The sequence below is a fragment of the Gossypium hirsutum genome, chromosome A13, assembly GCF_007990345.1.
Source record: "Gossypium hirsutum isolate 1008001.06 chromosome A13, Gossypium_hirsutum_v2.1, whole genome shotgun sequence".
Classification (NCBI taxonomy): Eukaryota; Viridiplantae; Streptophyta; class Magnoliopsida; order Malvales; family Malvaceae; genus Gossypium; species Gossypium hirsutum.
Genome location: NC_053436.1, coordinates 94,584,305 through 94,607,806, shown reverse-complemented (window position 1 = coordinate 94,607,806; position 23,502 = coordinate 94,584,305). Strand labels below are relative to the sequence as shown.

Sequence of the window (23,502 nt, the reverse complement as noted above, 5' to 3'; positions counted from 1 at the left end):
TTAGGCACGAACATCAACCCACCCCATGTGGGTTCAATTCGTCTGCTTCCAAAGGAATAATTAAGAAAGGAATTACCAAGTTTGATAATTGTTATTTCAAATCCCACGTGGATTTCTCTAAAAATGCCACATGGTTTATCCTCTCCCATGCTTTTTAATTATCAATGGACTTTTTCCTAACTTTTTTTAAAATTGAAATTTTAATCCCTACTGTTTTTTCAATCAATAATTGGATTGTTTTCAAAATATTATGTGTTATTACTGTGTAATACTATATCAATTTGTTATGTCTATATATTATTCAGCAAAATTCTAGATAATGAATTTAACTATTGTTGCAGTATTATGTTAAAATTAAAAATTATATAGAAAATAGAATACATATATAATTTAATTTATGCATAGTGCGGGGATTAATAACACAATTCTAACATGAATATATATTTTCTTCGAATCTAAGTTCAATTTAGATTGTCCACAGCGTTGGAATCACAAAGCACGTAATCAAACAGCTAGTAAGCGACAACGTATCTAATTCCACATTATATGTTGACCGTATAAAATACAGTAAAATGTATTACCGTATTTTTGTACACATCTAGACTACATCTGCTTTTTTTTTTCTCCATTTCAGAAACAACCAAAGTAGAAAACATCAACTCAACCTCTCTCTCTCTTAATCCTGTCTTAGTTCAGCTTTTTTTCACCCCTATCTCTCACTACCTTCATTCACTTTCAGAGACTTCACCGAAAGAGAAATGGAGTTTTTCACAAACTAAAATTTCAAAGTATTGTTTTGTTTTCAACGTGAAGTTGGAAATTTGTTTCTCTTTATTTTATGTTATTTGGTTTTGGAATGTTGATGGAAGAGGTTTGAGTTTCGGAGTGAAGAAGGTGACAGTGGAAATGAGTTTACCGACGACATTTTCGGGAAGGAATCCGGCGGACGCGGATCTCAAGCCGACGAGGAAGCGGACGACACGGAACACGAGGTGGAAGAGAGTCGGTGCAGCGGTAGTTGGGAGGCGGAGCAGGCCGGAGACGCCGTTGTTGAAATGGAAGATGGAGGAAAGGGAGAGAGTGAGAGATAAAGGCGGTGGAGTTGAGAAGGAGCTCGAGGAGGAGGAGGATGGTGGTCGTGCACGACGGAGGAAAGGAACTTCAACTGTGTCAGCGAGGAAGCTTGCAGGTGGATTGTGGCGGTTGCAGTTGCCAGAGACGGTGACGCTGGGTGGGGGAGAGAGGAGGAGGGATCAGTTGGGGTTGAAGGTGAGATATTTTAACCTTTTCTGGCTCAAAGATCTGTAGTTTTATTTATTTTCGTTACAATGGGAATGATGTGATGAAAAAGTGTGATTGTTTGGATAATTTTCTGCTTAAGTTTGAAGCTTTAATACTGAAAATAATGCTCTTCTTTTATAATACAATCATTGTTAAAGTGTTATTTTCAATTTTTAAAAGTGTTTTAGATTTTGCCTGCATGCCAAGAAAATGAAGCTTTCTACTTTTGCTAGCCCAAGAAAATGTTCTTTATAATGATTGATATGATTTTGTATAATATAATGGACTTTTCATTTTTCTTAAAGTTCATCTTTATTAATACATCTCCGGGATATTGGTACTGAGGTAAGATGCAAGATCTTTTAAAAACATTAAAAAAAAGGACATTAATTTTTTTTTATATATTGATATTGCACATATGCTCATTTCCGACAATCACCTTTTTGATGCATTGATCATGTTTGAAGTTTCTTGTCATTGTAAGCTATGGTCTGGTTTTTATTGTTGTAATTCTGAGAGGCTTCTATGAGTAGTATTTTACAGGCTTTCTATGGATATTTATCTTTGAAAAAGGGTTATAAGATTTGTTGACAGTTACTATTTGCTTGATCCTCTATACATTTGATAATTTGTTTAAATTACATCTGAATGTTCTTCTGCTTGCTCTGCTTTTACTGATATACTTCTGTGTCCTGATTGATTTATTATTTGATTCATTATTAGGACCTTATGAGTTTAATTACCTTGTAATTTTCTGCAGGCTGGTAACCGTTTTATCGGTGTCCCGTTTCTTTATCATCACAAGGACAAATTCTATGGTTCAGAGCCAAAGAATCCGTTACAAAGCCCTAGTTCTGTCTCTCCTGCAAAGAACAGCTTCCCGCGTAAGGTATGCTTGCCTCCTTGAGCTTCATCATTCAATCTTGAACTTGTAATGATCTGATCAATATGTAAAACATTGATAGAGAACCAAACCATTGGTATCTCACTCGTGCGGCAAATGTGTCGTGCATTGCAGAACCTGCATTCTATAGTTTCTCTTAGTGGGATTTGTTAGGTTCCATTTTGATGATCTTGTAAAGAAAATAAAATGTTCTTGTTCTTTTCGGCATCTCAAATATTACCAACGCGAAAGCCTTGGTCCCAGATAAATGCAGAATTTATTTGTATGAAAATTAATTGATTTCTTACTCTTCTGATCTTAAGCTACTTTTCTCCTTTTTAAGGTCGGGCCTTTAATTCAATTTTCAAACTCTGCAATGGAGGGGGCAACGAAGTGGGATCCTGTCTGCTTCAGAACAACAGATGAGGTACAACAAATTTATAGTCGCATGAAGGGTATTGACCAGCAAGTAAGTGCAGTATCAATTGTTTCTGCCCTTGAAGCTGAGCTAGAGCAGGCTCGAGTTCGCATCAAAGAGCTTGAAACTGAGTGCTGGTCCTCAAAGAAGAAACTTGAGCACTTCTTGAGGAAAGTTAGTGAGGAAAGAGCTGCGTGGCGAAGCAGAGAGCATGAGAAAATACGTGCATTTGTCAATGATGTCAAAGCTGACTTGAATCGAGAAAAGAAAAACCGGCAGAGACTCGAGATTGTCAGTTCCAAATTGGTGAAAGAGCTGGCTGCTGCCAGTTTATCAGCAAAGCAATATATGCAGGACTATGAAAAGGAAAGAAAGGACAGAGAACTAATTGAAGAAGTATGCGATGAGCTTGCTAAGGAAATTGGAGAAGACAAGAGTGAAGTGGAAGCATTAAATAGAGATTCCATGAAGCTTCGAGACGAAGTTGACGGGGAAAGAAAGATGTTGCAGATGGCTGAGGTCTGGCGTGAAGAACGTGTACAGATGAAGCTCATTGATGCAAAAGTAGCACTTGAAGAAAGGTATTCACAGATGAACAAGCTTGTTGCAGATTTAGATACTTTTCTAAGGTCAAGGACCGGAACTCTGGATGTGAAAGACATGAGAGAAGCAGAATCACTTCGACAAGCTGCTGCTTCAGTTAATGTCCAAGAAATCAAGGAATTTGCATATGAGCCGGCAAACCCTGATGACATTTTTGCTGTTCTCGAAGATGTGGCGTTAGCTGAGGCCAATGAAAGGGAAACTGAACCATCTGTTGCATGTAGTCCAGCCAACCGTGCCTCTAAAGTTCATATGGCAAGTGCTGAAATGAATATGATGAAAAAAGACGGTAATCTGAGACATTCGAATCTGTATGGTGATCAGAAAGATGAGATTGAAGAAGATGAGAGTGGATGGGAAACTATCAGCCATATTGAGGGTCAAGGCCCAAGTTATTCACCGAAAGGGAGTGCTGCATCTGCAGATAAGTTTCATCGGCACAGCAATCTCTCTGGGAGTGGAACTGAATGGGAAGGAGATACCCCAGTGACAGAAATTAGCGAAGTTTGTTCCTTGCCTGCAAGACAGTTGAAGAAGGTGTCGCCCATTGTGAGGCTTTGGAGATCAGTCCCAAAACATGAAGAACATTTCAAGGTAATCTCAGTAGAAGGAACCAATGGAAGGCTTTCTGATGGAAGGAAGTGTAACGGCAGTATCAGGTCCCCAGATAAAGGGTCAGATAATGGTGGGTTCAGCCCCTTGGACTTGGTGGGACATTGGAGTTCACCTGACCCGGGTCATCCGCACATAATGAAGGGGATGAAAGGGTGCATTGAATGGCCTCGCGGCGTACAGAAGAAAAGTTTTAAGGCAAAACTTTTGGAGGCAAGAATGGAAAGTCAGAAGGTCCAATTGCGGCATGTCATTAAACAGAAGATTAAGTAGATGGTGATTTCAACTGCCAAGCTCATTCATCACGGTAGCCAAATACATCCATCAGACACTAGGCACCTTCTGCTTCCAGTTCAAAATTGGTTAAAAGTTGGAAGGAGCATGCTAAAACAGGCATCATGTATAAATTTATCAATTCTCGGGTTTTCCGGTTCTTGCTCCTTAGCTCATGCTACACTAAGAGTTTGGTTTTGTTCCTTATGATGATATCTTTGGATGATGCTGTTGATCAAACAGTTGGGCTTATATCTTTTCATCTGTAGCTGTGATTCTGCAGGGTAGCATAGTCGATTCTCTTTGTAATCGAGAAAGCAAGGTACGCCTTTTGTATTGTCATCTTAGATCTGAGGATATCAAGGGAAAAAGATTCATGGTAGACTGAAAATAATAACATTTTTTTGTAGCTAAGATTTTATGTAGTTCTCATACAGAACTCATGGAGTCAAGTTCCTCATTTTGCAATTTGAAAGCAATAAAAGTTTCTTCTTCCCACAGTAATGCATCCCACCACCTGTTTTCTTCTTTAATTGCCTTTCCGTTCTTCACACTGTTTTAACTCTGATTCTGCCAATTTCAATATAAGGGTGAGTTTGGATAGGCGGTGCGATTATCTGCGATTAGTATAAAAATAGCAGTGGCAGTGAGATTAGATACACTGTAGAGATACTGTAGCGTGAGACAAAAAATAAACTAAACGCACCGCATCGCACCATTGCCCCAAACCCACCCTAAATCTCCTTAAATACAGGAAAAGGCCAAGCTCTCTCATCAGCACATATATCCTTTTCACAATACAACAAATTTTGGATTATTATTAGCATTCAAGTCCCTTGAGTTCATCAACTATTGAAGGAAGTGATTGGAAAATGATCAGTCAAAGTTCATCTGATCGTTTTCGATGTTCAGTAACACATTTCTTGAACATAATGTATGATTCACTAATCTCCATGAACAGTGTGAATCAGATCATTCAAGTTTTTTTTCTAATGGAGCTCACATGTTATGATTGTACATTCAAAGATTAGATGTTTACAATGTGTACAGATGCTCTTTGCTTACTCTAGTTCTTGTTTGATGCAAGCCTTCTGAATCCTGCCGCAGAGTTTTCTATCTCCATAGCTCAAGATTATTCGAGTTTAGATGCATTCTTTTGCAGATGTTCAAGGAATTCGATCACCACATTATCAGTCCAGGGAGCTCCAAAGGGTGCGTCATCACCGGCAACCCAGCCTAAATGACCACCCTGGGGTGTTACTATCAGCATGCAGTTAGGGTTGTCCTTAAAACATCAGAAAGTACACTTCATTAGTTATGGAAGTCAATGGAGACATTAATAAGTGTGAATAGGTTACTCCGAATTTTCCAACATGTTTTTGGGATGTCAAGCATCTATGCTGAGTAAACATTTAGTATGGTAGAATGAGTCACAGGATGATCTAGACTTACCTTGATATCTGAGTAAGGAGTTGCCTCAATGGGCGCAATTGGATCATTTGCAGCCTGCAAAACACCATTAATGAATCAGGTATTTAAAGGATAATGGATGCTGAAAATCAATGTTTAAAACTTTTGAAACCAAAACCAAAACCAATCACGGTATGAACTGCCCACAAAGCTACCTGGATGCAAAGCAAAGGGATCCGGACATGTTGTACAACATGACAACTACATGAATTTGAGTAATATTCATCCACTGACTTGTAACCTAATGACACTGCAATGTATTACACATAGCAACTCTAGTCAGTTGTTAAATCTGTCATTAAACAGACATTGCTTTAACAGCAAGGAAAAAAAGGAAAGCAAAACTACTTTGATGCTAAGGTCATAGTTTCATATCAATGCTCATTGGATACATAATGATATCAAGTCCATATCATATTCGATACTCACTCGATCCCTAGTTCGAGTAAAACATGTTTGATGTAAGAAAAAACATACCTCGTGTTATTGCTTCATCATATTCCCGTACAGTACGAGGATTCAAACCCTCTTGGACATTATATTCATCATGCATTTCTTCGAAGAGGGAAGCATGTCTAGCATGGTAGAATCACTTCATGTTATATGGACTCAAAAAAGGATATCTTCAAATTTTAATGCAATTAACAGTAAGAGAAAATTCATGTATAATTACTTTTCAAAAGTTCTAGAAAGACCTCCCCTAAGTGCTCTGTCATAAATATTGTTGAAGCCCTTTCGGAGATTTTCATCTGCAATCACTAAGTTGAAAGGATTGCAGAGTGATACAGCACCAGAGAGAGAGCACCTATGGTGCTCCTGCATGCCAAAAATTTAAAAACTTATACATGAGGCGGGTTATGTTATTCAGACTTTTCATTTTGTGTCCGATATATGTTCGGACCTTATAAAAAACCCCTATTTCGCTTACCCTTCCCAAGTAATTGACAAGGATATTGCCTCCAAGAGACCAACCAACAGCATAAATACTTGCTATGGGGTACCTAGATGAAACATGATCTACTACATGACAAGTATCTGCTGTGAATGAAGCTGTTTGGAGCTGCAAATCAAGGATAAAATGACTATAAGTCCGCGACCGTAATTTAAATCTGTAAGAAAGAAATTTATAGTAGTATAGTACCTGAGGAGTAGTAACAGGACTATTTGCACAGCCCCTGCTATTGAACACTACAACCCTCCAGCCTTTGCTCTTAGCTTTCGCCAGCATATGCTTCACATATGAATCTTGACTCCCTCCAGTTAGCCCTGGCTGCAACATTCAATTTCAACAATCATTCAACTTTTCCCACCAACCAAACAAAAGGGTAGAAAATCAAACCCCTGAAATTGAATACTTTTCCCTCCTTTCATCAAATTAAACAAAAGGGTATTTAAAACAGATAATACACAAACCAGTAAAATGAGGATCGGAGAGTCGGAAGGCAAGCTGCGGTGGTCACCATAGACCCAATCCAAGGCTATGGTGCCATTGTCTTGGGTCCGGAGGCACTCACGGCGGTACTTAACTTCGGGGACAGTACGGAAGAAGGCAGCGAATATGGTCTCAAGATGGCGGTTCCAACCAATGATGGGGAAAGGCTTGTAATGAAGGTGAAGGGTGTTGAAAGCAGGGAGAAAGCGATCAGCTCCTCCACCAGTGATTTCGAGTGAAGGGTGGTGGTGGTCTGGCATCCCGGTAGTTGTAGTGACGGCTGCAGCACTGACACGGACGGGGGTTAGTGGCGGACGTTGGTGGCGTAGACGGGTGACTGATGGTGGTTTGGAGGTGACAGACAAGGGAGAAGTCGCCATATTGGAGTTAGCCTAGATTTTGCCCTGGACTTATGCATATACTAGATTTTAAAGTTGTGTGGCTGACAGGACGTGAACATAGATTTCGTATGATCTTTAGCAAAAGAAAAGACAGATTTTGTCTGAGATCATTACAATATTAGTCATGAAGAAAATTTTGACAACGTGATTGAGCTTGGGACCATTTTGTCACGTTTTTATTGCATGTACCCCATGGAAATGACACAACAGAGAGGGTCTCACTAACCCTGTTGTTGAATTCCAAAGTTTAAAATATAAGCATTCAACGTCCGAGCTGGTTTTTAGATTTTTAATATTTTATAAAATTTATAACATATACAAATAAATTTAATATATAGTAATATATAATAGTAACATTATGTTTATATATAAAATTTTAATAAATAAAGAAAACATTAAAATATTATATTAAAAATAATATTTGAGAATTTAAAATAGAATTGGACTAATTATTTACAAATATGAATAGATTCGAGCAAAAATTTAAGTTCATATTTTTAGGTCTAGCTAGGCTTGAATTACTATAAAAATGTATTAATATAATGTTTAAGACCAATCCAACCCTTAATACCTCTAGATTGTCGTTTTTTTAAAGCTAGTTTACTATCTTGTGTGATGCACGGGTTGCTCGTTAATTTTATAAAATTGTTATTATTTAATATTGGTTTATTAATTAAAATTGTTCATGAAACAATATTTGAGAAGATATAAATATTTTAAAAAAAAGCTTAAGTTTAAAATATAATATAATGTTAAACCGAAAATATTAAAATGTATGCAAACAAATTTAATAGCATATTTCAAAAAATATAATCAATAATCTTTGTTCCTTCAATATCGCAGTGTCTGGCTTAAAAGTAAATTTTAAAAATTATTGTTACAATGCTAATATAAAGAAGAATTCAACAAATTAATTATTTTATCATTTTATATTTTTTGTAATTCAATATTTTTATATAATTTATATAATTATATGTTATTTTTGTCTATGTACTTTTAAAGAATATAAAATTTAACTTTTTATATTTAAAAATAATTTTTTTCAATTTAAATATTTTAATTAAATTATTAACATTCTTTTTTTAAATTTATCAGCTATATTTTTGCTCAATCTTGTGTAGCATCATATTAGCCAATAAGTTGTTTGTTCTTTGTATTCTTCATAAAAAAAATCGTGTCTTAATAAATCAAAATACTAAAATGTTAATAATTGTGTATCAACTAAAAATTTCAAATAAAAAATTTAGAAGGATTTAACTTTTGAAGTGTTAAATATAATAACTAAACATCAATTTTTGACGAAATGTATAATTATGTTTGTCACGCCCCAAAATATATACGATTAATAATTAAAATTAAATAAGAAATGAGTCTTAGGCTTGATTGTTAAGTACTAGTTCCCCTTCCCAGAGGTCTTAGGTTGAGTCCCTCCTTTGCCATTTCATTTCTTTTAATTTTGGCTAAACTTTGAGATATTTACCATTACCACCCCTAGGGTTTATAAGCCCTAGGTATTTAACCTATTTTTTTCCTAATTAGATTCTACATCTTGCCCCTTTTCCAATCTTAATAGAATTTTTCCTCCATCTTCTTTTCTTTTCTTTTCTCTCATAATTTTTACCTTTGAACTATCGATTATTTTTCTTCCCTGTATTAAATGACCCCGATTCATTCAATTTCTAACGATGATTAGAATTTTCGTCGTTATCATCTGTTACCTTTTCCAAGGTCAGTAAGTGCATTTGTTTTGATAATTAGATTTCGTATTTTTGTTGTACAAAAATCCAACGTAATTTTTTTTCATTTGATTAATCAATTCTTTTTCGAATCTTGCCAATATTTGATAATCTTGCCCAAGTTTTGATACCAATCATTAATTTTGTGTATTTACTGTTGAAGAACCGAATCTAGGTGAATCAAATCAAAATTGATTGTAAGGAACACCAGTCGGACTTGTGGTGAAAGGTGTGTGTCTTTTCCAAGTGAATCAGTGGTGATTGTGTATAGGTTTAGGGCCACACGGTCTTCCCCACAGGTGTGTGGACCACACGATCGTGTGCCTCTCTAAATTGTAGGGTAGTTCGTCTTCCACATGACCTCAGCCTATTACACGGCCTGCCACACAACCGTGTCCTTCCTGTAGGTTAATTCATCATTTTCTACACGACCTCAGGCTATTACATGGCATGGCCACACGGTCGTATAACCCTTCTACACGGCTTGGCCACACGGATGTGTGATCATTGTTTTACAATTTTATCCAAAGATTTATGAATTGTTCAGTTTAGCCCTTATATAGTCCCTGAATTGTTTTTAGAGTTTTTATTTACTCAATTAAGTCTCTAATATTATGTATATTTTGGAATTTGTGATTTAATTACTAAATTGTTATCGTTATATTGTATGATATGTGAATGTTACATGACTACTGTCATCGTAACTCTTATAAACTGTTACTACTATTACTGTTTTTGCCCTACTAAATATATGTTAAGCATGTCTATTGTTTCTGCATTGTTCTGTTACAAGCATGTCATATTGCATTGCATGGGGGTGGGACGATATGAACGGAGGAAGTAGTGGTAGTTTAATAAATTTCAAACACTGGTGGTTCATCCACAACTTACTGGCAGTTTATCTGCAAACTTTTTATATGAAAATATTGATGGTTTACCCATAAATTTTTTACTGACAGTTTATCTGCAAATTAGTGGTGGTTTATCCACAATGCGGTGTGTAGGGATGGATGAGTTTTGGGAACTCTTATTATGGTGTGTAGAGGAGTTAGATAGGATCTCTTCTGATAAACTAAAATTACATTGCCATTCATAAGCATGTACATGCAAAACGGTGAATTCTGGAATATTATATTGATATGTTGATCTGAAAAACTGATACCCTGAATTGCTATACGATTGTGATTATTCTAAGAATTGTTATTTTATGTTTTGTCTACTATTTTGCACCAATTTTCTTGTGATTAGACTTACACTGAGCTCTCTAAACTCACCTTCCTTAATTTCCATCTTTACAAATAACCTACAAGGTTATGATGTGGACTCGACATTTGGAGGGCTTGTCTCGGAATATATTTTATAAAAGCATTTTAGATGTATTATTTATAATTTCTGTTATTTGATAATTGTACTGTTTATTTGAACTGTGACATGGGACTTAAATTTTGGGTTAATTTTGGCATGTATGACATTTATGTTGATTAGGTTGTTGAAATATGGATTTTGATTTAATTATGCATAAACTTTTGGTTTTAATTAAAAATATATCGAATATCATTTTTCCATTGTGATATTATGTAAAAGAGATTTTTGAAAAAAAAATTGGAAAATAACTTTTACAAAGTAAACATTAAGATCAACTTGTTTTTGGAATAATATTATATCTTTAGAAACACACTAAGTTTTTCTTCTAAGGTAAATAAATGTTTTAGAAAGATTGTTTTAAAAACTCCGATAGTTTTACTAGGTCATTCTGGTGGCCAATTTGATCTTCCAAATCTGATCATAACTTTTAGGCCGGGTTGGGGAGGTTACATTTGTAACGCCCTTAACCCGACTCGAATTATCGAGTCTGGATCTCAGATGTTACCACATATAAACATATAGCTAAAATTTAAACTATTGGTATACAAGTACTCATAAACATACTTATTATTTCTTTTGATGGTTTTTAAAATACAATTGTATATTATATAGTTACATCAAAATTCAAAAACAACACCTAACATTTTTAAAATGGACTCCAAATGGTTTGTTTAAGTATACACTATACACCATGGTGTCCTCTGTATGCATAATACCGCGACTAAAACTGCCATTTTGGCGCGCTCCTGGATTGGTCCCTCAATGAACTCATTCGTACATCAACACCTGAAACATGAACAAACACTTGTAAGTTCATACAAATTTAGTGAGTTTTTTTACACAAAATACCTTGGAGCTTTTCTGGTTGTATTCCTCATCTAAAAGAATTTTGGATTACACTTTAGTGTTTGGCTCATACTTTATACTATTGGATATATTCCTATACTCCAGCTTTAATTCTAAACGTATCAATTCTCACTTCACGTCTGGCTGATCCCCAAATCTTATTAGGTGATATTTATACATTCTTCTTCAAACAAACGTTGAATATCTTTCTTTATGTTGGATAATTCCATATATCAATCTCTAGAGGATAACTTAAATAACTGATCTTACATTTGAAAGGTACCAAATAACTCAAATTTTGTCTCTTCGTAGTGTAGATAACTCAGTCCAGCTAATGCTTATACCTTTCATATATGTAAATACGCCCATATCCTGAACAAGCCATTCCGTCGGATACCATATGATTTCTTTAGAACTACGGAGGCATACCCTTAATCACGATACACTCTTTAAACTTTATTCCATTTATTCCAAAGGTAAACAAGCCAAGTTAAATATAGACTTATCAGATTCTTATCACAAAATTTTCCATCGAAGAAATCCCAAGACTTTCCAAAATCTTACCGCATAGACGATTAACCAGATTCTATTACATATACTTCACCAATTACACCACATAGATATTAAAATTGCCTACAAAGACAAATATCGATTATGCTACTTAGGCTTAACAGATCATGCCCTACAAACTTTGCCAAATACGTCGTAAAGGCCAATCAGAATACACCACCAAGGCTAACGCAAAGGCTAATCAGAATATGCCACAAATACTAATCAGAATAGGCGACAAAGGTTAATTAGAATATGCCAGAAAGGCTAATCAAAATACACCACAAAGGCTAATCATAATACACCACAAAGGCTCTATTTTGATGCCACTAAAGCACCACATAAACTACTGTATTTGCAATATGGATTTGCCTAAACTCACCATCGCGTGAGGTTTGCCCATCATCGCTCTGAGACAAGCAAAAACCCTAGTAGATAAATACAGCTTATTCGTCCTTTCTAGAATGTGCCATGGCCATGGTCTTTCCTCAAAATTGTTGAACGAAAATTTGTGTTTACTATCTTGATGAAATTTAATGCATACCACCGTGGTGTCAACACTCACATCACCTAATCTCCCAATACTTCGTTAAATCTCTATTTCTCCCACATTTTTAATCGCACATAATACATCTAACATAAGTATTCATTCATGTAGGTTATACTTATTTACTTAAGCAAATCATACTTCTTTACAAGCTTTATACATGTCAACATGATCATGCATTCAATATATGTTTCATTTACATATATACAATTACTTCACAGATTCACATGCACCCATACTTACAACCCATCACACACTTAACCACACAGATATTATTCGAAGGTCACATATATACGTTTATCAGTTATTCAAGTATACATGCATTATTAGTAGAACTTCAACCATAAGAAGGACTTCCTAAAATGGCTTATAAGAGTCGTGACTAGACACTTACTTGTTACTCTAACACCCCTAACCTGTATCTGTCACCGGAATAGGGTTACGAGGCATTACCAATCAATCACAACATAAATCATTCATTTCTTATACATGATTCAATATCACATAAATATCAATCTAACATAATCATATTATCCCTTATAAGGTTCTACGAGACCTTAAAACATGCTTAATGAGGTTCAGGACTAAACTGATAACATTTGTAAACTTAGAGAAACTTATAAAATTTTTAAACATTCAGGAGTCATACGCCCTTGTGAACAGGTCGTGTGCCTCACACAGCCACCAGACAATCCATGTCACAGACCGTGTGAAAACAGGGCATACATACTGACTTACACCACACGGCCGAGGACACGTCCGTGTGTCATAGCCTTGAAAAATCTGGAGGGGTTATTGACTTGGGTCACATGGCCGGTCACACGCCCATGTGCCAACCCGTGTGTCACACATGGCCAGTAGACACGCCCGTGTGTTTAGGCTGTGTCAAACCTGTAAGGTATACTGCCTTAATATCGAAGGACTACCTTAGGGGACACACGGCTGTGTAGCATGGCCGTGTGTCGCACACGGTTGAGACACACGCCCGTGTCTCTACCCATGTGGACAAAAATAAGTTATTTGCAAAGCCAATTTGCCACTGTATTTTCACAAGCATGCACAAGTATAATTTGCATCAATAATTCAACCCAATTGGCAGCCACTTCATAACAATTCATACACATATCATACCATTTAGAAACCATTCTCTTAACTACTCAAATACATGGCCAAAACATACCAAATCAATAAGTCAAAATCATCAAATTTGCATAACTTCTAAATGCATTTCTTCATCATTTCAATTACTAATTCTTGTCACAAAATATACCATTTCATCATCTCAAAATCAAGCCACAACATGTTATCTTCCAAACATTAATACACCAATTATCAACTAGCTACACAATCAAACATATAACCTTCACAAAATATGCCAAAACATAAGGCCATATATATACACCATATATATCACTTATCAAACACATAATTAAAGCCAACTTAAATAGCCATATACACCACCATTTACAAGCCAAATCTCGTGGCTAAAGTCATAACTCAAAACATATCAAGATGACACTTACTGATATGTGATATTCGTGACAGGTTTTAAATATTTATAATGAATCTTTCTTGAAACTTAACTATTATCACGACAAAGGCAAGTGTACCTATCGAACAGTAGTATAGCTTTAGCAAGACTGGATTATCGAACCCAAAGGAACTAAAAGTACTAGTAATGAATGCCTTTTTGTTATCTAGCCTAAGAATAATGAGGTTTGTTTTAACTAACTAATTAACTAAACTAAGAATTCACACAAAATAGAATTGGGGAATTACTTGTGGAAAACTCAATTGATTGAGACAATAGCTAAGGAAAAATCCACCTAGACTTCACTTGTTATTTGACTCTGAATCGAACGATGTATTCATTTGACTTGATCCGTAGAAATCCCTAAGTTATATTATTATCTCTCTCGAGACTAACAACGTCTAACCCTAAGTTGAATAATTGAAATCTCTTTCCAATTAACTCCCTAGGGTTGCATTAACTCGATCTATGGATCCCCTTATTAGTTTTCACCCTAATCCGGCAAAATCTTGTCACCCTATCTCTAAGCGCGCAACCAACTCCGCTTAATTATGACAAATGTACTCTTAGACAGGGTTTATTCCTCCTCTGAATAAGAGCTTAACTTGAATCAATATCCTGGAATATCAAAACAAGAATTAAGAACAAGTCAAATATTTATCATACAATTCAGATAATAATAACAAGATCTTTCTTAGGTTTCATTCCCCTTAAGTATTTAGGGGTTTTAGTACATAACTAAAAAGGTAAACATCTCAGAAGAATAATGAATGCAAAACATAAAGAAAAACCCAAAACTTCTGAAGGGAAATTGAGGGGAGATCTTCAGTCTTGATGATGAATCTAGCTTCTGAGATGGATCAATCGACTTTCTTTGAGCAGTTTCCTGCTTCCCTCTCTGTGTGTCCCCTTTTCCTCCTCCTTTAGGGTGTATTTATAGGCTTTGGAATGCCTAAGAACCCTCAAAATTGGCCTTTTCTAAATTGGACTCAACTTGGGCTCGATAGGGACACGCCCATGTGTGATTACTTCAGGCTATGGTCAAGCCTATTAAAGAGGCTGTGTTGATTTCTTACGTTGGCCCATTTTCTCCGTTTTTGGCCCTTTTCTCGTTCCTTTCACTCTCCTAGGCTCACCTAAGTATAAAACATGAAATTAAGGCATTAGGAGCATCGAATTCACTAATTTTAAGTAAAAATCATCCATAAAATGTGCTAAGCATGGGATAGAAATATGTATAAATTACGGTTTATCAAATACCCCCACACTTAAGCATTTGCTTGTCTTCAAGCAAAATCCTCAACTCATAATCAAAATAAATTCTTCTCAACTTATAATTTCTATCGATAATATCTCAAAATAATCCATAGATAATCATACATTAAAAATTCAACTGAAAGAACATCAAAGTTTCAAACATTCCAAGTTGAGCATTTTATCATGAAAACATAGGTGTCTCCCCTCATTTAAGTAATTACCTTTGATTCAAAATGTCACAGAGTTTCACATCCTTACTAAAGATTCACTCAAATCACTCGAGGTGTTTAAGGACAATAAATGAAGCACTCAATAGTCAATAATGAAAAGTCATTACTATAGGCTTGCATGAAAATCAAATCTCCACCACTATAAATTGAGATGAAACATCAATCAAAAGGTCTTTAGAGGGTTGTAACATGGCTTTGGTTAAGGGTGTGGTCACAAGCTAAAAGGAAGGGTTAGAATCGAGATTGACTTGAAAAATTGCCTAACTAGAAAAATATCTAGTCAGCAATTACGTACAATAGAGCTTTTTCTCAGAATATAGAATTTAACTTCTTTAACTCAGAAGATCACTACTACTAATATGTATACTTTTTTTTTAGGAACAAGTCATATTCCAAAATAGAATAAAACATAGCTAAGCAACTATTCCAACTCAAATCTCGACAAAAATAGGGATCAAATTAATTTTAGGGGATTTCAACAATAATGACTTATGGGTTAATATTGAGGGTACATCAAGGAATGGGTTGTTAGGCTCAAGGGGGTTCACTAAGGGTTAATTGTGAAGGTAGGCTTTTATGGAGTGAGTGAGTTAAACCTAAATGCCTTTCTCATTTTGACATATCAAATTAGATGGTATGGTCTTGACATGCATAATCAAACAAATTCTAGAATAACAATTCAATACTGACGCACTCATAATGAAAGTGAACATGAAAGAAATAATAGATACTCTAAAGGCTCAAGATCTCACAAAAATTATGGCTTTTTTGATGTTTAAACTTGTGAATTCCAACTCAAGATAATACCTAAACTTAGGGAAACAACCTAAAAGTTTTTAATTCTTCAAAAATCAACTTATCATGCTTGATTCCCTAATATCTTAAAGTTTAAACAATAAATGCATAAATGCCTACGTTTTAATTCAAGATATATCAATAAAAGTCATAAATTAATCAAAATTTATCCTAAACATGATATGAGAGCTTTTCAAGAGAACAAGGCAATCATTCAGGGATTTTTCTGATAGTGAAATGAATACCCCCCACACTTAAGATGTACATTGCCTCAACGTACAAAGATAGATCTATAGAAGAGAATATAAATATAAGATAGGGAGAGAAGTGAAACTTTCTGAGTGATGAATGAATTTTCTTGAACTGGAGGTTTGGAGAATAATCGGCTTGGGGGTAGAGGAGGATACTCCGGTGGTGGTAAAGGTTCATTAGTCCATAAGTCCTACGCCAAAAGAATATTATATCTGGTGGTAGCTATGGTCATGGTCGAGCAGGACATGGCAGTCGTGGAGAACCTTTCCTAGTAGGGTTTCAAGGTCCTAAGTAATGGTGAGCTTTGTAGCTCTTTATAACTGTGATAAAATCATGAACTTTTTAGGGGATATTAGGAAGAATAATTACTCATAAAGAATTAACCGAGATTTGTTTATAAAACCTAAAATAGTAACAAAAAGGAAATAACATTTAAAAGTTAAAGGTGAAATTAAAAACATAAAATAAATATAAATATAAAAATAAATATAAAATAAAATTAAACATCATCATCGCCAGATGCTTCGCGAAGTGGTGGTGACGATGAGATGTGGAAGTGCTGACAAATTTACTATAGAGTAGCATCAATGTTATCAAATTGTTGAAAACACTACTGCTCGAATCGAGTGAGGCGCTCAGTGATGTCAGCATATGAAGCCGCCGCATGAACTGGACGATGGGAGCATGGTGGCTGAGACGTTGGGTCCTCGTGCTGTGGAGGGACATCATCAGTAATATCTTTGGGGGCCTCCTCCTCGGTAGATTGGGCGAGACGATATTGAGGAGGGTAGATTCCTTGGCGTTTTTCGATCATCCTCATGCTTAGCATGCTCGAGATGCCTTGTGGAGATATCTGGCCAATAAGGGTCAAGGATGATTCTTGTGCCGCGGTGTCGAGGAGCCCGAAATGTCGCGCCAGTCGAGTCACATAAGGGCCAATGGAGATGACCCCCTTCCAATATCGCTCCGTTTGGTAGCGAATGGCAAGGGCGATAAAGTAGGTGAGGTCGAAGACATGTCTGTACGACATACACCATAAGTAGTAGACGTCGTGTGTGGTGACGATGCCGGTGCTCTCTCTCCGCCTTGTCACGGTGTGAGATAAAATGGAATGTAAGTACCTCAAGGATGGAGGGAGAGCTGAGGCCTTGGAGCGACTGGGGTCGTAGGTGGCCGAACGTGGTACTAGTACATCCCATCACCGTGACGGAAAACGATATATGTGGCGGTTGAGAGCATATAAGTTATTCTCCTCCTTGAACTCCTCCGTATATAAGCCCAGTGTAGTACCGAATTTTGGGAGCTTAGCTGGCGGACTAATTCGCCTAGGCGAAATTGGATCGTGCCGGGGTCATCGTAGTTTGTCATTACGGTTTGAAGATCAAACGTTGAGAATAGTTCCATCTTGAGCTCAAGATTTGTTGGCTCGATGATCCCAAAGAAAAGCTTCCAATGGTCGGTGGTTAGAAGGGCCCGAATTGCATCAGCAACTGAACTTGTTCTACTGCAGCCTGGTCGATACAGCGGCCTGCAATTAAAGGTTGAGTCTGGAGTATTTGGAAAAGTTCTTCTTAGGGCCCAATGGGGAACTGCAAGAAAGGGTGACGAATTTTCGTGGTAGGACCCGAGGAAGATGACGCTCCCTTCCTTTTCTTTGAAGTAGGGATGGCGGCCTTTTTACTACGTAAAGACTACATTGTATGCCTGCAATAAAAAAAAGATAATAGTAGGTAAACGAATTTGAGAAGGAAAAAACCATGAATTTGAACTAACAATTTCAGCCAAAACTACTAATACTAACCAAACTCAACCAAAATAATCATTTTGATAGCATAATTTCATGACATTAGTATGGTAATTGCATGAGAATGAGAATAGTAATGGAATGGGTATGACAATAGAATGAGGCTTTCCTAACAACTCAATTCAACATGAAGTGTATGATAAATAACCTAAGAATGCAAATTAAATGATAGAATAATAAGCAAAATGAAAATAGTATGAGAAAAATGAAGATTATTTGGATAATAAGCATTAGAAATAAGTAAAATAGAAGTGAAAAGAGTAAACAAATGATAGAAAGAGGAGAATGAGCGTAAAAAATAGGGTTGGAAGCGGTGCACGGGTGTACGAGGGAGGCCGTGTGGACTTGCAGCGGCTAGGGTTAGGGATTTTGGGTTAGGGAGATGATAAATAGTGAAGGGTATTTATAGATTCTGGGACATACGACCAGGGAACATGCCCGTGTTCCCAAATTTTTTCCCGTGTAATTCGCAAATTTTAAATTTGGGTGCATCTGACAATTTCCCCATGCCTGTGTACCTTGGGCGTGTTGGTTCATACGGCCGTGTCGCACGGCTGTGTCTGTCTCTGTTCGCTTCTCCCATGCCCGTGTATGAAGGTCCACGCCGGTGTTATTTTGGCAAGTTCACCCACGGTTGCTTGGCACGAGCGTGTCACACGCCCGTTTTTTTTTGGCAGATTCACCCATAGTCATGTCGCACGGCCGTGGCGATTTATCGTAGATTGTGTTGGGGAAATCTTTTCCCTGTTTTCACACGGCCTAAGGCACGCCCATGTTCTTGGTTGTGTCTGTGTGGTAAACCTGTATTCAAGAGCTTTGTTAGTAAGTGAGGTGTTAAACACTAAAATTTAAAGAAGTTAATACAGTTAGTACTCGGGTTACCTCCCGAGAAGCGCTTATTTATAGTCTAAGCTCGACTTACCTCTCCATTGAATGGCCATGGTGGTTCGAGGAGTTTATACTCCTCATTCCTGCTGTGAATCTCATCAAAATAAGGTTTTAAGCGGGTATTATTTACCTTAAAAGTGTTGAACTTGGGATGATTTACCTTGACTGTACCGAATGAGAAAATGCTAAGTACCATAAGAGGGATTTCTTCATTCAGTTTGGCAGTGATAATGTAAGGATCTGCAGCGTCTAAGAAAACTCAATCTCTAACCTTAAGTTGATTTGGAAACGTATTGAGCTTATTCTGGCGTAGTTTTAGTTTATCATGTTTCTCGGTTTATGTGTCCGCCATTCATCTAGCTCCTCGATTTGTAGCCTTCGTTCTTCACGAATAAGTTCTCTACTATTGCTTGAAAATGGCTCATGTACTTCCTTCAAACTCATTTCCTGCAAAATAGGTTGCACCATATTGTCAGTTTTAGTAGAATGGTTTAGACAATCACCTTCAATTTTCAATGTGTTGTCGGAATTGCGAGCTTGAAGGGTGATTGTTTCGTCTCCCACACGAAGTGTGAGCTCACCTGTGCCAACATCAATAATCGTTCTAGTGGTTGCTAAAAAGGGCCTTTCTAAAATCAAAGGAGTGTTGCTATCCTTTTCTATGTCTAGAACAACAAAGTCAACGGGAAATATAAATATATCGATTTTAACTAGCACATCTTCAATAATACCCCTAGGAAACCTTATAGTTTTATCTACTAATTGAAAGCTCATCCTAGTCTATTTGGTTTTCCCAAGACCTAATTGTTTGAACATTTTGTAAGGCATGGCGTTAATACTGGCCCCTAAATCAACTAATGAATTATTAACATCTAAACTACCAATTAAGTAAGGAATTGTAAAACTCCCTGGATCTTTCAATTTGTTGGGTAGTTTATTCTGTAGAATAGCTGAGGAAACTTCGTTTAGCTCCACATGCGACCTTTCATCTAACTTTTGTTTATTTGCTAGAAGCTCCTTTAAAATTTTGACTGCGTTTGGCATCTGCGAAAGTGCTTCAATAAACGGTAGGTTAATATGTAGTTTCTTTAAAAGTTTAAGGAATTTACCAAATTTTTTGTCTGAGCGGTCTTTCCTTGTCGCATTGGGTATGGCACACGAGGTTTGTATTCTGTACTTACCGGTTTCTGCTCATTGTGGTCTACCTCACCTTTACCGTTGCTTATCTCAGTTTCTTGTCTTGGTTCTAGTTCAGGTGTGACTAACCCTTCCTCATCTTGACTAGTAATCGTGTTGAGTTGCTCCCTTGGGTTAGATTCTGTGTTGCTTGGCAAGCTACCTTGTGGTCATTCAGAAATCAACTTGGCAAGCTGTCCAATTAGAGTTTCGAGCCATTGGATTGATGCTTGTTAATTATTAAGTACTGTCTCGGTATTCTAAAAATGAGTTTCTAACACCAATATAAACTTTGAGAGCATCTCTTTAAAGTTCAACTTCTTTTCCTGTTGGTAGGGTGGTTGTTGGTAGCCTAGAGGTGGTATTTGATTTGCTTGGCCTCCTCATAAGAAATTTGGGTGGTTCCTCCAACCTGCATTGTAAGTGTTACTATATGGATTATTTTGAGACCGAAGATTATTAGCCATGTAATTTAACTGCTTGTTATCCATGTTGTGCCATAAGGTTGGTATTCTGAATTGTTTGATCCACCTCTACTTGCTTCGCACTGTATTACTGGGTGAACCTGTGAAGAACTAAGAAAACTATCAATTTTCTTATTCAAGAGTTCTACCTGATTAGAGAGCATAGTGACCGAATCGATGTTATAAACACTATCTATTTTCGTTGGCTTTGTCTTCATGACTTGCCACTAATAGTTATTTAGTGACATCTCCTCTGTAAACTTATAAGCATCTTCAGATGTTTTATTATTGATGGTTCCGCCAGCAGCTGCGTCAACTATTTGTCGAGTCGAAGGATTCAGGCCATTATGAAAGTTTTGAACCTATAGCCAGAATGGTAACCCATGGTAAGAGTATCTTCGCAAAAGGTCTTTGTATCTCTCTCATGCATCGTAGAGTGTTTCTAAATCCATCGGCACAAAAGAAGAGATATCATTACGTAATATTTAAGTAAAAAATTTTCGGTCATTTATTCCCAAGTAGTAATTGACCCTTGTGGTAACGAGTTCAACCACTGTTTAGCTTTGTTCCTTAATGAAAAGGGAAACAACCGAAGACGTATGGCATCATCAGAAACGCCATTGATTTTAAATGTGTCACATAGTTCCAAAAAGTTTGCTAAGTGAGCGTTGGGATCTTCGTCCTGAAAACTATCAAACTAACAAATTGCTGTATCATTTGAATTGTGTTAGGTTTCAATTCAAAAGTATTTGCAACTACAGCAGGTCTAACTATGCTCGATTCGGTTCCTGTTAAAAAAGGTTTAGCATAATCATACATAGTGCGCGGAGCAGGATTTTGATTAACAGAAATCGCAGGAGGTAGCGAATTTTCTTGGTTTTTAGCCATCTCCTTGGTTGTGGTTTGAATATCGTCCTTTTACTCGTTCTCTGTGTATCTTAAGCTTCGCCTTATTTCTCTCTGTTTTCTGCGAACTATACGATCGATCTCATTGTCAAAAAGTAATGTCCTGACTGGTTTCTTCTAGTCATAAACTATAAGAACCTGTCAGAAAAAGGGAAAAGAAAGAATTAGTAATAAAAATTAGAATAAAATTTAAATTGCAGTAAAAATAAATGGCTAAGGTAATAAAAATCGAATGTTCCTAGTATCTTTGTTCCCCGACAACGATGCCAACAACTTGATACGTGATATTCGTGACAGGTTTTAAATATTTATAATGAATCTTTCTTGAAACTTAACTATTATCACGACAAAGGCAAGTGTACCTATCGAACAGTAGTATAGCTTTAGCAAGACTGGATTGTCGAACCCAAAGGAACTAAAAGTACTAGTAATGACTGCCTTTTTGTTATCTAGCCTAAGAATAATGAAGTTTGTTTTAACTAACTAATTAACTAAACTAATAATTCACACAAAATAGAATTGGGGAATTACTTATGGAAAACTCGATTGATTGAGACAATAGCTAAGGAAAAATCCACCTAGACTTCACTTGTTATTTGACTCTGAATCGAACGATGTATTCATTTTGACTTGATCCGTAGAAATCCCTCAGTTATATTATTATCTTTCTCGAGACTAACAACGTCTAACCCTAAGTTGAATAATTGAAATCTCTTTCCAATTAACTCCCTAGGGTTGCATTAACTCGATCTATGGATCCCCTTATTAGTTTTCACCCTAATCCGGCAAAATCTTGTCACCCTATCTCTAAGCGCGCAACCAACTCCGCTTAATTATGACAAATGTACTCTTAGACAGGGTTTCTTCCTCCTCTGAATGAGAGCTTAACTTTAATCAATATCCTGGAATATCAAAACAAGAATTAAGAACACATAATTAAGAATAAGTCAAATATTTATCATACAATTCAGATAATAATAACAAGATCTGTCTTAGGTTTTATTCCCCTTAGGTATTTAAGGGTTTTAGTTCATAAGTAAAAAGGTAAACATCTTAGAAGAATAACGAATACAAAACATAAAGAAAAACCCAAAACTCCTGAAGGGAAATTAAGGGGAGATATTTAGTCTTGATGATGAATTCGACTTCTGAGATGGATCAATCGATTTTCCTTGAGCAGTTCCCTGCTTCCCTCTCTATGTGTCCTCTTTTCCTCATCCTTTAGGGTGTATTTATAGGCTTTGGAATGCTTAAGAACCCTCAAAATTAGCCTTTTCCGAATTGGACTCAACTTGGGCTCAACAGGGACACGCCCGTGTGACACTCTCGTGTGCGATTACTTTAGGCCGTGGTCAAGCCTGTTAAAGAGGCATGGGCGTGTGGTTCACCCGTGTGAGTCATTCTCCGATTCTTCCAAATAGACACGGTCGTATGGTCTTCCCGTGTGAGGAGGTCCAGCCCGTGTTGATTTCGTACGTTGGCCCATTTTCTCTGGTTTTGGCCCGTTTCTCGTTCCTTTCACTCTCCTATGCTCACCTAAGTATAAAACATGAAATTAAGGCATTAGGAGCATCGAATTCACCAATTTTAAGAAAAGTCATCCATAAAATGTGCTAAGCATGGGATAGAAATATGTATAAATTATGGTTTAGCACTTACAAAGCTTCAAAAGTACCAACAAGTTGATCGATAGTGTGATGACATTTCCAAACAATCCTCGAGTCCGAGCTAGCTTCGATTATCTATAAAAACATGGAAAGAACATACAAAGTAAGTTTTAAAA

General features: G+C 36.6%; 2 protein-coding genes across 4 annotated transcripts; one reads left to right on the top strand and one right to left on the bottom strand.

The window, feature by feature from the left end:
* Window positions 1-601: 601 nt before the first annotated feature.
* Window positions 602-4,570, top strand: LOC121212489 (uncharacterized). Its single transcript, XM_041085312.1, has 3 exons — window positions 602-1,269; window positions 2,042-2,170; window positions 2,508-4,570. The coding sequence occupies exons 1-3, from the start codon at window positions 907-909 to the stop codon at window positions 4,068-4,070; spliced, it is 2,055 nt and encodes a 684-aa protein (XP_040941246.1). The 5' UTR covers window positions 602-906; the 3' UTR covers window positions 4,071-4,570.
* On the bottom strand, window positions 4,451-7,596 carry LOC107920071 (embryogenesis-associated protein EMB8). 3 transcript variants are annotated; one of them, XR_005907729.1, is made up of 9 exons: window positions 6,954-7,472; window positions 6,682-6,810; window positions 6,469-6,600; window positions 6,214-6,356; window positions 6,018-6,115; window positions 5,696-5,790; window positions 5,523-5,576; window positions 5,136-5,355; window positions 4,451-4,687 (listed from the first exon to the last, which is right to left on the bottom strand). XR_005907729.1 is itself a non-coding variant. In XM_016849588.2 (8 exons), exons 1-8 carry the CDS (start codon window positions 7,350-7,352, stop codon window positions 5,203-5,205), a joined length of 1,203 nt encoding a protein of 400 aa, XP_016705077.2. In that variant the 5' UTR covers window positions 7,353-7,596; the 3' UTR covers window positions 4,860-5,202. The 3 variants fall into 3 exon arrangements, 1 of the variants encoding a protein (XP_016705077.2); XR_005907730.1 differs by having other exon boundaries at window positions 4,451-4,640; XM_016849588.2 differs by lacking the exon at window positions 4,451-4,687 and having other exon boundaries at window positions 4,860-5,355; window positions 6,954-7,596.
* Window positions 7,597-23,502: the final 15,906 nt, after the last annotated feature.